Source organism: Rhinolophus ferrumequinum, chromosome 6 (genome assembly GCF_004115265.2).
Source record: "Rhinolophus ferrumequinum isolate MPI-CBG mRhiFer1 chromosome 6, mRhiFer1_v1.p, whole genome shotgun sequence".
In the NCBI taxonomy this organism is placed as follows: Eukaryota; Metazoa; Chordata; class Mammalia; order Chiroptera; family Rhinolophidae; genus Rhinolophus; species Rhinolophus ferrumequinum.
This window is the reverse complement of record NC_046289.1, coordinates 62,207,876-62,222,030: the sequence shown is the minus strand read 5'-3', so window position 1 is coordinate 62,222,030 and position 14,155 is coordinate 62,207,876. Positions and strand designations below refer to the sequence as shown.

Here is a 14,155-nt window from a genome sequence, read left to right as displayed (position 1 = left end):
TTGGGGGGTTGGGTGGTGTCATGTGGGGTGTCAGGTGGGGTCTCAGCTTCTACTCCCCACATAGGAACGCAGGATATGGTAAGGCCAAAAAGGAACACCCATGGAGCCATAGACAGGGGAGTCATACCACTATATTCTTGCTGGCAGCTAGGTTAGAGACATAGGAAGCAGGAGCCACACTATCTGCAACCTGCTGTTCACTTCTCTGCCAACCAACCAACCCCACTGCTAACTGCAATCCGCACTTGCTAGCTCAGCCATTATCTCCTTGCTAGCCCCCATTTTCTGCTAGCGTAGCCACAGCAGTTATATTAGTGGCCAATGGCTCACTGGTTACAGCTGATGGCCATCCAATCACAGATGATGGCTATTTACTACCTGAGCCAGCACCTTTCCGTGTGAGGCCGAGAGCCTGGAAACTGCACTCTTGGCTCTGTCCCCACAGGTGGTAAATGAGCGGCACTAAAATTACTGTCTTCATGGAAGTTATTATTTGGTGCTCTTCTGATGAACTAGTTAGTATGGCAGGGATTTCTGCCTTGTTTGTTCACTGATGTATTCCAAGGCTTAGAACAATATCTGGAACATAGGAACTCAACAAATATTTGTTGAATAAACTTCCAATTCAGTAGCATTGAAACCAGATACTTTTCATTAAGGAAGGAGTTAAAAAACGACGCAGCATGCATAGACCGTTCATTTGAGAAGTTCCGCTAAGAAAGCCAGCAGGGGATCAATCATCAAAAATACCTAGAAAGCAGTCTGAAACTTTAATGTGCATATTTAACACCTGATTCAATAGGCCCGAGGATGGGACCTGAGATTCTGCACTTCTAACAAGTTACCAAGTGAAGCCAATTCTATCAGTCCTCAGACCACACTTTGAGTAAAGCTACTCAAAGAACATATACTTTGTGGATAGCGTATATAAGATTTACTAAATAATGCTTCTTTACTCCGTTTTATTATGTTTATTGTATTCTGAATGCTAGGTTCAATGGATGCTCCAATCCAGATTTTACTGGACCATTTCTTTCTTGAAATTCTATCTTGGCTCTAATGACATTACTCTAGAATGATTAACCTCCTGTCACTCCAGCTCTTCCCTCTCAGGCTTCTTTGTCGGCTCCTTTTCCTCCTCCTTTCCCTTAAGTGTTCCTGTTACCCAGGTGTCTGTCTCCAGCCCTCTTTTCTTCTATTTGTACTTAATGGGAATCCTTTATCATCTCTAATTTTAGTTGATTTCTTTGGTGTTTCTAGGTATAAAATTTTGTCTAACAATAGTAGTTTGTTTTTTCCAAATATGTATGCCATATTTATGATAGGATATTTAATACAATATTACATATTGACATGTAAAAAAAATTTTTTTTTTGTTTTGTTCCTAATTTTATGGGGAAATGACAACAATGCTTTTCTTTGAAACATAGTGTTGGTTCTTGGTTTTGGATAATTTTTACTTACTTCGTTTTAAAAATTGAGCTATAAATCGCATAACATAAATTTCACTATTTCAAAGTGTAAAATTCAGTGTTTTTTATGGATGAGGATATGTATGAGTGAAGCACTCAAAAAATGATAGAATTTTTAATAATAAACATTTCTAAAGACTTAAGTCATCCAGCAATGGAATGGGATCCCTTCTAGATAATAAATCCCCAGTAACTAGAAAAACATTACGCATCAGCTTGATAATCCCCCTTTCAGTGATGTTCTAAAAGCTGTCCCTGTTTCTATGGGAGATAGATTAACTCTGAGGTCCCGTCTAATGCTAAAAATCTATGGGACACTTACCGATTTGAACACTCCTACAGAGTGGAATCACTGTCCTGAGCAATGGCAAGGAAATGGAATAAAGGGACTCTCTTTTGTCCCAGAAATAGGTGAAAATGATGTTTGATTAAAGTTAATGGTGCACAGGAGAATGTTCATCGAGTAGGAAATGGAAACAATAGTTCTCAGTTACACTAACAGCTCCTAGGATCTCCTTACCCCAACCACCCCAACCAGACAGGCCTGTACCCACCAGGGAGAGAGGGTGAAATTAGGATTCAGTCAGGAAGTAGAAGTTGCAGGAAGGCTGGGAACTATAGCTACAAAGTCAAGGAAAGAATCAGCCTGAGCAGCTGTGGAAAGGGTAGAAAGCCAAGGACCACAGGCACCACTGGTATCTAAACTCAGTTTTTTGCTTGACTTTTTACCTTCCAATACCCCCTATGTTTCAGGGACAGGCCGCTGAGCAATTATCAGCAGTATTTATTAGATATTTATACTTTGAATTCTCCATTTCCAACTACTGCCTTCATTATCTTTTGCCAAAAATATCGAAGCCATCCATTGTTGGCTTTACTTGTCTTCAAAGTTCATCAGGGCTTGCACTGTAAAGAAAGAGACCGTGAGGCTGGAGAGCTAAGTATATGGAGAACAAACAAATGTTTGTTGAAGACCCTGCTTTTCTGGGTCCCCCCACAACTTTTTACCAAACTTTACTTTAAGCCATGTGTTATGTGTCAACTGTAACTGAAAAATAAAATTTTAAAAATTAAGCCATACGTGTCTATACTCTTTGCCATAGAACCAGGAATTAAAGAATTAAAGAAGTTTGAATGAACCAGGATTAAAGAAGTTGCTTTGCTACCTTCTCTCTTTTACTCTGTTCTCTCCAGAGAACAAGTGAAAAAACAGGACTGAGGACAACTGGAAAGTGCAGGATTAACCTTAGGCAACATTTTGAAGCAGGCAAATGTGTGCTTTGCCAAACGACTTTGACATCCTGCTTGAAATTCCACGTTCCAATGTTATAAATTCCTCTCCTTACCCTCCTGTGACCACCACACACAAATTCCTCTTCCCTAGATTGTTATTTTCACATTGAGTTGATTTCAACTAGGTATGAGAAAGATAACACTAATCCATATTAAATTGTAGAAAAGGACCCACTAACTCTCCCAGTTTTTATTTTTAGAGGGAAAATTTATTAATCTAAATTAATCTCTAAGAGCTGAAATTTCAAGTGAGAAACTTGGGGAAAATAATTTTGACCAGGTAGTTCTCCACTTAACTCAAACTCTACTATTTAAATCACATACTTCTCTCTGCCTAGGCTGATGCTAGAAGGTGCTGAAAGGAAGAGAAGTCTATAATTCAAAAACCGCTTTTGGGGGTTGGGGACAGTGGACATTTGTAGGCTTTCTGCTGTCTAATCCCCATAGCTGTCAGTCATTATATATACAAGCCCCAAATCTCAAGCCTGAAGCCCTAATGTTCAGGTCTGAAATGTGGCCTTCAAAGAGAAGAAACACGTACAAAAGGGGGTGGGCCACCCAAATCAAACAAGAGCCCACCTTGTCTTAATTCCCAACAACTGGAACACCTTGGAAAACAAGCTCTCAAACCTCAGAGGATTTAGGTGTCCCCTACTGAAGAAGCAAAATTGCCAGGTTCTCTTTAGGTTAGAAAAAATCAAGACATATGCCCAGAATGTGGCATGCCAAACCCAAGAGTTGCCTCTTTTAGGTGTAAGGTAGAAATTCAGAGGCTGAGATAGCAAACTAGTGGACACCCTCCTCTTTATCCCATTGTATGTGCTACTCCAATATACTTAACTCCTGGTCCCCATGTCTGCCCTAAATCCATACCTGCAAACTCTTGCAACCGCTTACGCTCCTCTAGGTTATACTGAAGCTTTTCTAGCAACTCAAAATATCGGAAAAGTGAATCTCTAGGCCAAACAACGCGTTCATCCTGATCCATGTCCATTAGTCCAGGCAGATTCTGGTGCACATGAGTCTCCCAGTCCAACTGACCTGGATGGAGAAATTCTTCTTAAAAACATATATAGATTTGTGGAAGTTGGGAAAGAGCTGATAAACCTTCTGGGGCGTTGGGGGAAGCAGGAATGAAAAAAGGAAATAGAAAGCAGGGAGGGAGAAGAGTGCATCATCAAGAGGACGCTTTTTACAAGAAGCAAAGACAGCCACAGCCACACTCATCCAAAGCGAAGCAGAAGTACAGGGGAAATGAAGAAGCACAAAGAAAGTAACTAAGGCCAGAAAATCAGATTGGTGGAGAAAACTGGGAAAATATAATGGGAGAGCTCCTATTAAGATTGGAATATCTCCTAGAGAAGAGGAGTCTGAATTTCAAGTGGAAGAAACCCTGTGCTTACCAATAGAGTCAAAATATCTGGATTCAGAAGAGGAAAGGAAGGAAGATAAAGAGGAGGAAGAAGATGAGGACTTTTTCTTTTTTGGCAAGGACTCTTTTCTTTTTGACTCAGATGCTCTTGAACTCTCTTCAGTGACACTGTTTTCAGATTCTTCTTGAAAAGCTCCTGATAAGTCCAAAGATTCCCCTTGTTGACTGGTATCTCTATAAGTGAAAGGGGAAATTTTATTGCTTCAAATACATTTATGAGATATGGCTAGCTCTTTCATTATTCTGGTCCTGGCCCTGGCCACTCCCTGAAACTGAGGCTTTAGGCAATGAGGGCCAAACTGCTCATTGTATATTGAAGTTATTGTATATATAAGCCCCAGATCTGAGCTTAAACACTTCCAAGCTCAATTATCCCATGTGCTATATCCTTATTAGTGCTCCTCACCACATAGTTTCTGTGCTGGTTTACTCAGGCTTCCACATTCCACACCCCACCTTATTTTGTGAAGTTTTAGCTCCCTACTCCATGGCTCTATGCATATTTCACCACAACTATAGCCTTTGCCCCCATGATTCCATTTCTTAATAGTAGAGGGCCCCCGGGCTAAGCTCTTGTTTTTTTGTTTGTTTGTTTGTTTTGTTTTTTAAATTAGTTTATTGGGGTGACAAAGCTCCTGTTTTTTGTGTGTTTTTTATCTTCTCCATCCACAGTCACCCTTTGGGTGATCTCATCTGAGTTTAAATGCCTACTAAACGCAAATTTAAACCTCTAGTCCGGACCTCACTTCTCAATCCAAACTTGTATATACAATTTTACTCACATATCACCACTTGAATATCTAATGGACACCCCAAATTCAACCAAAACTGAACTCTTTGCCCACCAAACAAACCTCTTTCTCTCACAGCCTTCTCCATCTCAGCTAATCCATTTTGCCAGTCGCTCAGGCCAAAACTTTGCTTAACTCTTCTCTCATACCCCATATCCAATCCTCAAGAAATCCTGTTGTCCCTTCCTTCAAAATATATCTTTTCTCACTCGTACCACTCTTGTCTGAGTCATCATCACCTCGTGCCTGGAGAGCAGCACAGCCTCCCAACTCATCTCTCTGCTCCTTCCCTCGTTCTTCTACATTCTATCATCAATACAGCAGCCAGCATAAACCTTCTTAAGTGTAAGTCATTTCTCGTCACTTCTCTGCTCTGTTCCCCATTTCACTCAAAGCTTAAGTCCCTGTAATGGCCCCCTCAGCCCTGCAGGATCAGGTCCCCATTATCTCTCTGATCTCATCTCCTATCATTCTCCCGCCTGCTCACTTTGCTCCAGTCACAATGGCTTCCTTGCTGTTTCTCAAACACATCAGGCAAGCTTCTGGTTTAGGATCTTTGTAATAGCTGTCCTTCTGCCTATAACACTCTTCCCATAGATATCCACATAGTAATCCGCTCACCTACTCCAAGTCTTTTTTCAAATGTTGCCTTTTCAGTGAGGCCACCCTGACTACCTTTTTAAAGATTATAACCCCTCTGCAACCCCCATCCTATACTCCAGTCCCCCTTAACCTGTCCTAATTTTTATTTTTCATAATGCTGATCGTATTTTAACATATTAATATATTTATTTAATATGTTCATTGTTTATTGTCTCTTCCCCTTACTAGTATGTACGCATCATGAGAGCAGGCATTATTGTCCATTTTGTTCACTGATATATGCCAAGCATCTAAGCATTTAATAATTATTTGTTGAATGGATAAATGAATTTCTTATTTCTCCTTCTGTTCTCTTGTCCATTGTTGAACAGGGTCTAGAATAGCATCTGTTTCATGGAAGGTATATATATTGATCTCCTGTGGCTGCTGTAACAAATTACCACAAACTTGGTAGATTAAAACAACAGAAATGTATTCTCTCACAATTCTGGAATCCAGAATCTGAAACCAAGCTATTGGCAGGGCCATACTCCCTCTGGAAGCTCTAGAGGAGAAGGTCCCTTGCTTCTTCTAGCTCTGACAGTCAGTTGCCTGGCATTCCTTTCGCTTGTATTTGCGTTACTCCAATCTCTATCTCCATCTTCACAGCTCCTTCTCCTGTTCTCTATGTCTTCTCCTCTTCTCTCTATTATAAGGACCTTGTCACTGGATTTAGGGCCAAACTGGATAATCCAGGACAATCACATCTCAACATCCTTATACTTAATTGCATCTGCAAAGCCCTTTTTTCCAAATAAGGTCACGTTCATAGGTGCTGGCGGTTAGGACATGGATATATCTTTTTCTGGGGGGCTACCATTCAACCCAGTACAATAAATAGTTATTGAATGAATGAATTCTCTCTCAAAGCCAATATTCATCTTTGGTTTTCTACCCTCTCTTCCCTCATGTGTGTCCATACCAGTTCACATACACACTCCTAACCTGGCATCCATTTTGCTAAGGCTTGACCTCAGTGCCTCAGGGGATAGGTTTTGTCTCCTGCAAAGCAAAAAACACAAAAGAGTGAAGAGAGTTTTACTGAAGCAGGAGTACAGTAAGGAGAAAAGAAAACAATTCAGATCATAAAGTGAAGAAAACTGAGCAAGAACAAATTTTAGTAAAGGGGTGAAAAAGAGTAGGGAAACCCCAACAGTGGATAAAAGAATCAGGCAATATTCTAGAGCTGGGGAATTCTAGTCCTGGGGCAAATCTGTCATAAAGGGAAAAATGGGGTCGAGGCTAAGGAATAGAAACCGGGAATGGGTCAGGAAACCTTGGAGAACTGAAGCTGGGTTTGAAAACGGGGAAGCAGACCTCTGGATAATCTGTCGCTTGAACATGTCGGCTTTGTACTGAACCTCCAGGTGCGTCATTTCCTCATTCAGCTCATTCCTGATATGCTGGAAATTAGTAACTGCCCCAAAGGGCCATTAGCAGTTGGGAAATGGTGGTGACTACACATGGGGAGAGGGCTTGGGTGGGGAGAAACCAAGTGAAATATCCATCACAGGCCCCAAGCCCTCCCGCTACATCAGGTTCTCTTTATCCATAATCCATCAATCCTAGCTTCCACTCTAATTCCTTCCCAACCATCCACGAAGTTTCACTTCTTCTATGCTTACCCATCATGGCTACTATGATATTTCGAAAGATTATGGAACCAAGTAACAACGAAAGGATGACGTAGATGCTGCTGAAGGTACGGCTGACTTCAGGCACCTTCCAGGTATCCTGAAGCAGCGCATACCAGTGGTCCATGGTGAAAAGAATGAACACTGTCACTAGGGAATTCAGCACGTCCCTAAAGAAAAAGGAGGTGTGTGTATACATAGGACAAAGATCTAAACCTCTCAGAAACAGTATCATTCTCACTCTTTTTTTTTTTTTCATTCTCACACAGAAGAGCATTTCTTCGTTTGCTGTGCTAAGTGCTTAAATGCATTACCTCATTTATCACACACTCTCATTTCTATTTTTTAAAGGAGGTAACTGAGGCATAGAAACCAGGGCTTAACCACTGGAGTATACTGCTATTTAAAGATGGTTGATGAGGGTGTATCTGAATTGGCAAAACCCAGAGAAAATGTGGAACTAGCTGCGCTATCCTCAAAATCAGAGCAAATACCACTCACTATTCTTTTGCTTTCTCTTTGCCTCTCCTTACTGTGTACTATTCCAATTTCTCACAATAGATTAAACTTTGTATAACTCTACTTGGGACCAGCTTCCCAGTCTCTTGCCCAAATTCCTTCCCCCCACCCAGGCTTCCCCCAGGCCTGCCTACGAGAAGAACACGCGGTACTTCAGGTCCTGCTGAGTTGAACGGGTATAATTCTCGAAGAAGTAGACACCGGTCACAGCAAAAATGTAGAAGAAGATCATCAGCAACAACAAGAGGAAGGCCATGCTCTAGAGGCCATGACTTCAAGTCAGAGTGGGGCCAGACAAGGCTGATCTCCACCTACAGCCCAGTCAAGCCCACCCTGGCAACCCCCCACCAAACCCTCACTTCCAGTCCTGAGCCCAGACATCTCTAGCCCCCAGCAGCTTGATCCCAGCCCCCTTTCTTATCTAGTAACAAAAGGCCGGGTCTTTCATTGCCTTCTTTGGCCCACCCAGACTTAGTTCATGTTAATACCCCATATTTATCCACCTTGCCCACCTGGTTTAGCTGCTATAGTCAAATCACCTTGAGAGCCCTGACCAGGGCCAAAATAATGACTCGAACTTGACGGAATCGTGCAAAGAGTTTGAGAGACCTTAGCACCCGGCAGATCCTCAGCAACTGGAGCCATACAGATTGACCTGTTACCCCTACCAGCACCACAACCTCAGGAAACAGGGACTGTGGGAAACACACAGATTATGAGTAAAAGCACGGTTGCCTCTTGTTTATCTCATCTTCTTCTTACTTCCTTGGGCGTTATCCCTTGAATAACATTCTCTGAGGATTGTTTCCTAGTCAGCCTTTCTATGCTAAATTATTAGGTTGGTGTAAAAGTAATTGCGGTTTTTGCAATTATTTTTAACCTTTTAAACCGCAATTACTTTTACAGCAACCTAATACTTAAACTGTACTTCAACTTGCTCAGACATAAAAAAAAAAAGGGGGTAAATATAGCGCCTATCTCATTGGGTTGTTGTGGAGCTCAAATGAGAAAACACATGTAAAACACTTAGAACAGTGCCTGGCATTTAGTAAGTGCTTAGTAAGTGGTAGATGTTATTGTTGGGATTAATGTTGTGGTTAGATTCTGCCTTGTTCCTAATACCAACAACTCCCGCAATGACTGACTTTTAGTTTTAGAAGGAAAAAAAGGAAAAAACCAACAAAATAAGGAAGTTAGGTACATTTCTGTTTGTTTCTTCCTATGGTCTAATTATCTTAACTTTTCTTGTCATTTTGATTCACCTCGCACATTCCTCAGGCACTAAACTAATCCTCAGGATATCTATTCTTACCAATACGGTGACAACAAAGTCAAAAACATTCCAGGCATTCTTCCAGAAGAGGTAAAAGCTGGATAGCCACATTAGAAGGATTTCCAAGATGAAAATAAGCAAGATGAACCAAGCTGCCACCTCCAGAGCCAGCTTCAGTGGCAACAGTTTGGGATCTGAAGATTCGAGCAATTCTGTGAGAGTAGAGCAAAGGATGAATAAAGGTTAAAGAAGTGGGAAAGTGAACGATAGACAATGATTACAACCTGTTATAAACCACAATTGTGCCCAGTGCTGTTCCATTTTTCTTTGAGTTTCTCTAACACTGTTGTTGTTTCAACCTGTGAAATACAGGGGAGGACAGAATCATACATGAAAAATAGCTATGACTTGTCTCTCCCACTGGTATCAATATGTCTGACAGTTGTAAGTCACTGCCCTCCCACTCTGGGGTCACAATGACACCAAGATATTGATCTCTTTCTTTACTCCCACCAACCCTGGCTGCTATACTGTTATGTTACCCAGTCCCAAACCTCACAAAGCAGCAATGGGCCTTGAGCATAGAATGAAAATGTAGGCCCTGGTATGTAAAGTGCTTTATAAGTGATGCAGAAACAAGAAGCCAGATTCACAGGGCATATTGAGTTACAAGAAGATATTAGTTGGTTATTTATTTGTTAGCTTTTAAAACTTTTGCTTTCTTCGCTAAAATTTATTTTGTTCTGCAAAGCAAATTGAATCCTATACTTTTTCTCTAGAACCCTATTATTTGCTCATTGCTATTCCTTAACTCATTTCCTTCCTCTTTCAACCCTCTTCATCTCTTTTATACATTTAATTGATGTATACTATGCTATTGAAAAAGTCATTGAGATCAAAATAGGTTTAAAAGCTAAAAATGTAATATGTTTCCCTTTGAAACAGAATAATCTAAGAGCCTGCAAATGCACTAGGACTGATACCCTTGGCAGTTAATGGAGATCAGAAGAACATAATCACCCTGAACAACACAAACTGCTGTGTAGATTTTTGACACACAGTTTTAAATTGTTATTGTTTTTAGTAACATTTTGGCTCATTATATCCATAACGGAATTAAGGAACAATGATATTGAAATACAACTTCATGAAGAGCATAAGAATAATTCTGCAAGTTTATCTCAAGATGATTTTCATTAGGTTATTTAAATTGCATTCATCTGATCAAAAATTTTATATAGCACATCAGGATAGCTCTAGAACCTCAAAAATGAATGTACAATATTATAATGATGTTATACTCAGTTTTTTGTTAGCAATGAGGGCTATACACACTTGCAACATATTATTTTCAGAGAAAGCCTTGCAAATGAGCTAGATCTTTCTTTTCTCTCTCTCTTCAGTTAGAAACAAAATATGAAAATTATAAAAATAAGCAACTAATATCAGTGTGAAAGTTGATATTTTTCTATATTTTATGCCCTAATTCATAATTAAATTTGCATCTATACTTTAACATATATCACATTTTTTTAACATATATAATATTATAAACTTGAAACTAATGTTAAATGTCAATTATATCTCAATTTTTAAAAAGGAACAAAAAATTGAATTAATTTAAAACTATATAATTACAAAATAAATATATTTGATCCCAAAGTCAAACTTAATGTTATATTAAAATTCATTTGTAGACAAATCATATATTTTATTTAAAAATAGCATAAAAATGACAAAAGTAAAATTTTTAAATTTTTTAAATTTTTTAAATGACAAAAGTAAAACTTTGTTCACATATGATTATTACAATTATATAATAAGCACTAAAATACAATATTTAATAATATGCTAGCCTAAAATATTATTTTTACTTCAACTTGCTTCTTTATATCACATAAAAATAATGAAATAATTAAAACTCGTAAGCAGGTTTTCAAGATTATATATGTATTACTGGGAAACAAAATCACAAGACAAAAAAGATTGGGGAGCTTTGATCTAGAAAACATTGTCAATTACTACTTTTTTCCCCTATCTATAACAACTTTCTTTGTGATCTGGAAAATTGTTTTTTAAAAGCCTAAACAAAGTTTTCATGTTTATCACATGATTTAGTCTGTTCAGAGAAATCTGTTAGTCACAAATTATTATCCCTCCTGCCTTTCTACCATGACAATGTACTGAATAAGACACAATGTTCATGAATTTGCTAGGTAATCCCCACTTGGGCAATCACCTATCCTCTGGCACAGTGATAAGTTTCATATTCAGCTGGTTTACCAAATAGAATGGTTAGTGCTATTTTACTTTGATTTGTCCGTTAGATCCAGGGTCTTATACATTTACTGCTATTTATTTTATTCCAAGGCTTAAGACTATATCCTTAACCCCACAAGGCGCATACATGCCAGTTATCATATAAGAAATAGGAAATGTGGGTGACTTACTTCAAAATGCTCCCCATATGCAGAGGAAATAGAACACTTCAAAATATATATTACAGTATACTGTAGTGAGTCAATGACATCAAACATTGTGGTATATTTAAATATATTTGACCTAATTGCATTAAAAGACTGTTTTAAAGTGGGAAACTTCCCCAAAACAGTGAGGATGAAACAAGGAAGTGAGTACTTTTACGTTCTTTATTCCTTCTGAGCAGTTTGTTTGAGTTAATAATCAAATAAGCTCATTGATTCTCCAGATTTACTTTATTATTAATAGATTTCATATAATTTATAATTGGTTTTAGAGTCATATTCTTTAAGTCATTTTTTGGCTTATCTAATATCTTAGTTGTACCTAACTTTACATTCTTTGTGAGCTTTCTTATTTGTATTTAAATAACCTTTCTAAACATACCTGTAAAAATGTAAATATTGGATCACTTACTGATAGGCACTAATATCTCTAACAGAGAAGGTTAATTCAAACACATTTAGACTAAACAGACACAAGAAATATAACTAGTCTTCCCACCTCCAGTTGCTTGTGAGTCTTACACCCTACCTGTAAGTGTCTAGATTACCTTATATCTGTTATACTACACTCTCGAGAGTCCTTCAAAATGTTCCTAGGTCTTAGCAGTTGCACAAATCCTACTGCAGGAGACTTAATCATGCCCATCAGAATTCAAATAACATTTAAAAATGTAAAATGACTAATTTAAAGGAAAAATGACTCCCACCTACTTCCTCTTTCATTCAACGTCAGTTCTCACCTATTTCAACCATAAGTACAATTGTATTAAAAAAGATGAGGAAGATGATGAAGTTTGTGAAGAGAGGACCTGTTTTCTCTTAAGGAAACATACAGAATGGAGTTCTGATTCATGCAGGTGAAATAATAGGGGCAAGAATAGAACCAGTGAGAATGAAAAGAAAATGGAGTTTGGAAAGGGAAAAATAAGTCATTAGGCAGATGATGTGGCAAGAGAGACAGTAAAGGTATGGGATAAAAATGAGTGGCATGAAAGGATACACTCAAGGACCCATCCAGCCCACAAAGAAAGAGGTGGCCTATAACTGCAGCGCACTTGAAGCCTGCTCATCAGTCTCTGGCCATGTGTAATCCGCTCTACATGACGAGGCTTTATGGAGAAGCGCACAAGCTGGTGTTGATCTCCCAACATAAGTTTCTTCTGATGGGAAGGATCTACACCAAAAATAAAATAGGGACAGTAGGTAAATACAAAGAGAAGTTTTGGGGGAATATTCAGAGCAGGTAGGATTGGGGGGCAGGGATACTGTTACATAATGGACACCTAGAGCAGTTTGCTTGCCTTGCTGCTCTTTCTCACAGCAACTAATGTTACTTTGGAGTAAGAATTAATGTAATGCTTGTGATCAATACTATCCATGCCAAAGAATAAAGGGAACAGGTTCAACCCTCAAAGTTTTAAGTGTCTTTGGTAGAAATTTTCAAGTCAGCCAGGGCTAGTAGCTATCAAAGGCCTAAAAGTGAGTGACATGGGTTCTGGATTCAAAGAGTTTTATTTATAAAGCCTTTGATTTATCAAGTTTGGTGTAACCTCCAAACTAGCAACCAAATCAATTTCCCCTGAATTTCCTTAAAATTGTCTCTCTGTTTCCTACTGTTTGGAGGGTGTGGATGGGAGTCTTAAGTTTCTCCGAGTGAAGAAACAGACTGCTGACCAAGTATCTCTCGCATAGTGTGCCGTGGCACAGCTTGGCTCAAGCCTTGCAGATGCTCGATGAGAGAGAAAGTATCAATGAGCCGAGAACGAATGGCATCAGCTCTGGGCAGTTGCATGTGTCCTGCTGGGTGGTAAGTGGCCATGTCTGTTAAAAAAAAAATGTAAAAATCAAGTATCATTTCATTCTTGGAGTTGCCGCAAAGATTAGAAGTTTTTTCTTCCCCTTCTCCCACCCCTCTGAAGAAGACAAATAAACACACTGTATCAAGGCTCAAGGTTTTTTGAAACAAAAGGAGATAGGAGTTGTAAGAATATTGCGCAGTTGACTAAGTGGCCAGGCACCTTCACTTGTGTGACAGCATATCTAATTAAAAGTAGCAGTCACAAGGGCAGGAGTCCCGGGACTGGACAAGGAGGAATTCGGACACCACCTGGACCTGAGGGAATCAGTCAATGCAATGAGGTGGGGCAGTGGGCGGGCTTGGGGCTGCCTCCGAAAGAAAAACCAAGAGGAACTGGACAAAATGCAACAGCCCTGGCATTTTGAAAATGTGTCCCCTCCCAACCCTCCCTGCGGTGCCAGCTCCTTCTCTCAATTCCCGCTTGTGGGCCTCACCTCAGCCCAGGCTCTCTTCCGCCCACTCAGCCCTGACTTCACTCCGCCTCCGGCTCTGGCGCCCCCTGAACAGAACCAGCTCAGGGTCGCCTCCCCGCCTTACTGCGCCCCATTTCCAGCTCCGCCCCGCCCGCTCCCAGGTTTCGGCTAGCCCCAGGCCCAACCAACCACAGACCCCGGCCCCGTCCCAGTCCGGCAGCCCCAGCACTCGCTTCCTTCGCCCCGCCCCGCCCCGAGCTCCGGCCACTCGGCAGTTACCAGCTGGTCCCGCCCCACCCGACGCAGGCGCCGCGCAGCCAATCCGCGGCTGCCACACTGCGGCCC

The 14,155-nt window shown here is 40.1% G+C and overlaps 1 protein-coding gene across 1 annotated transcript; it reads right to left on the bottom strand.

Annotated features, from left to right (window-relative positions):
- Positions 1-1,702: 1,702 nt before the first annotated feature.
- On the bottom strand, positions 1,703-13,998 carry CATSPER2 (cation channel sperm associated 2). Its single transcript, XM_033108555.1, has 13 exons — positions 13,832-13,998; positions 13,214-13,360; positions 12,540-12,713; positions 12,280-12,348; positions 9,096-9,268; positions 8,323-8,478; positions 7,918-8,042; positions 7,256-7,434; positions 6,948-7,047; positions 6,576-6,632; positions 4,169-4,371; positions 3,639-3,806; positions 1,703-2,378 (listed from the first exon to the last, which is right to left on the bottom strand). Exons 2-13 carry the CDS (start codon positions 13,356-13,358, stop codon positions 2,347-2,349), a joined length of 1,581 nt encoding a protein of 526 aa, XP_032964446.1. The 5' UTR covers positions 13,359-13,360; positions 13,832-13,998; the 3' UTR covers positions 1,703-2,346.
- Between the last annotated feature and the right edge of the window lie 157 nt (positions 13,999-14,155).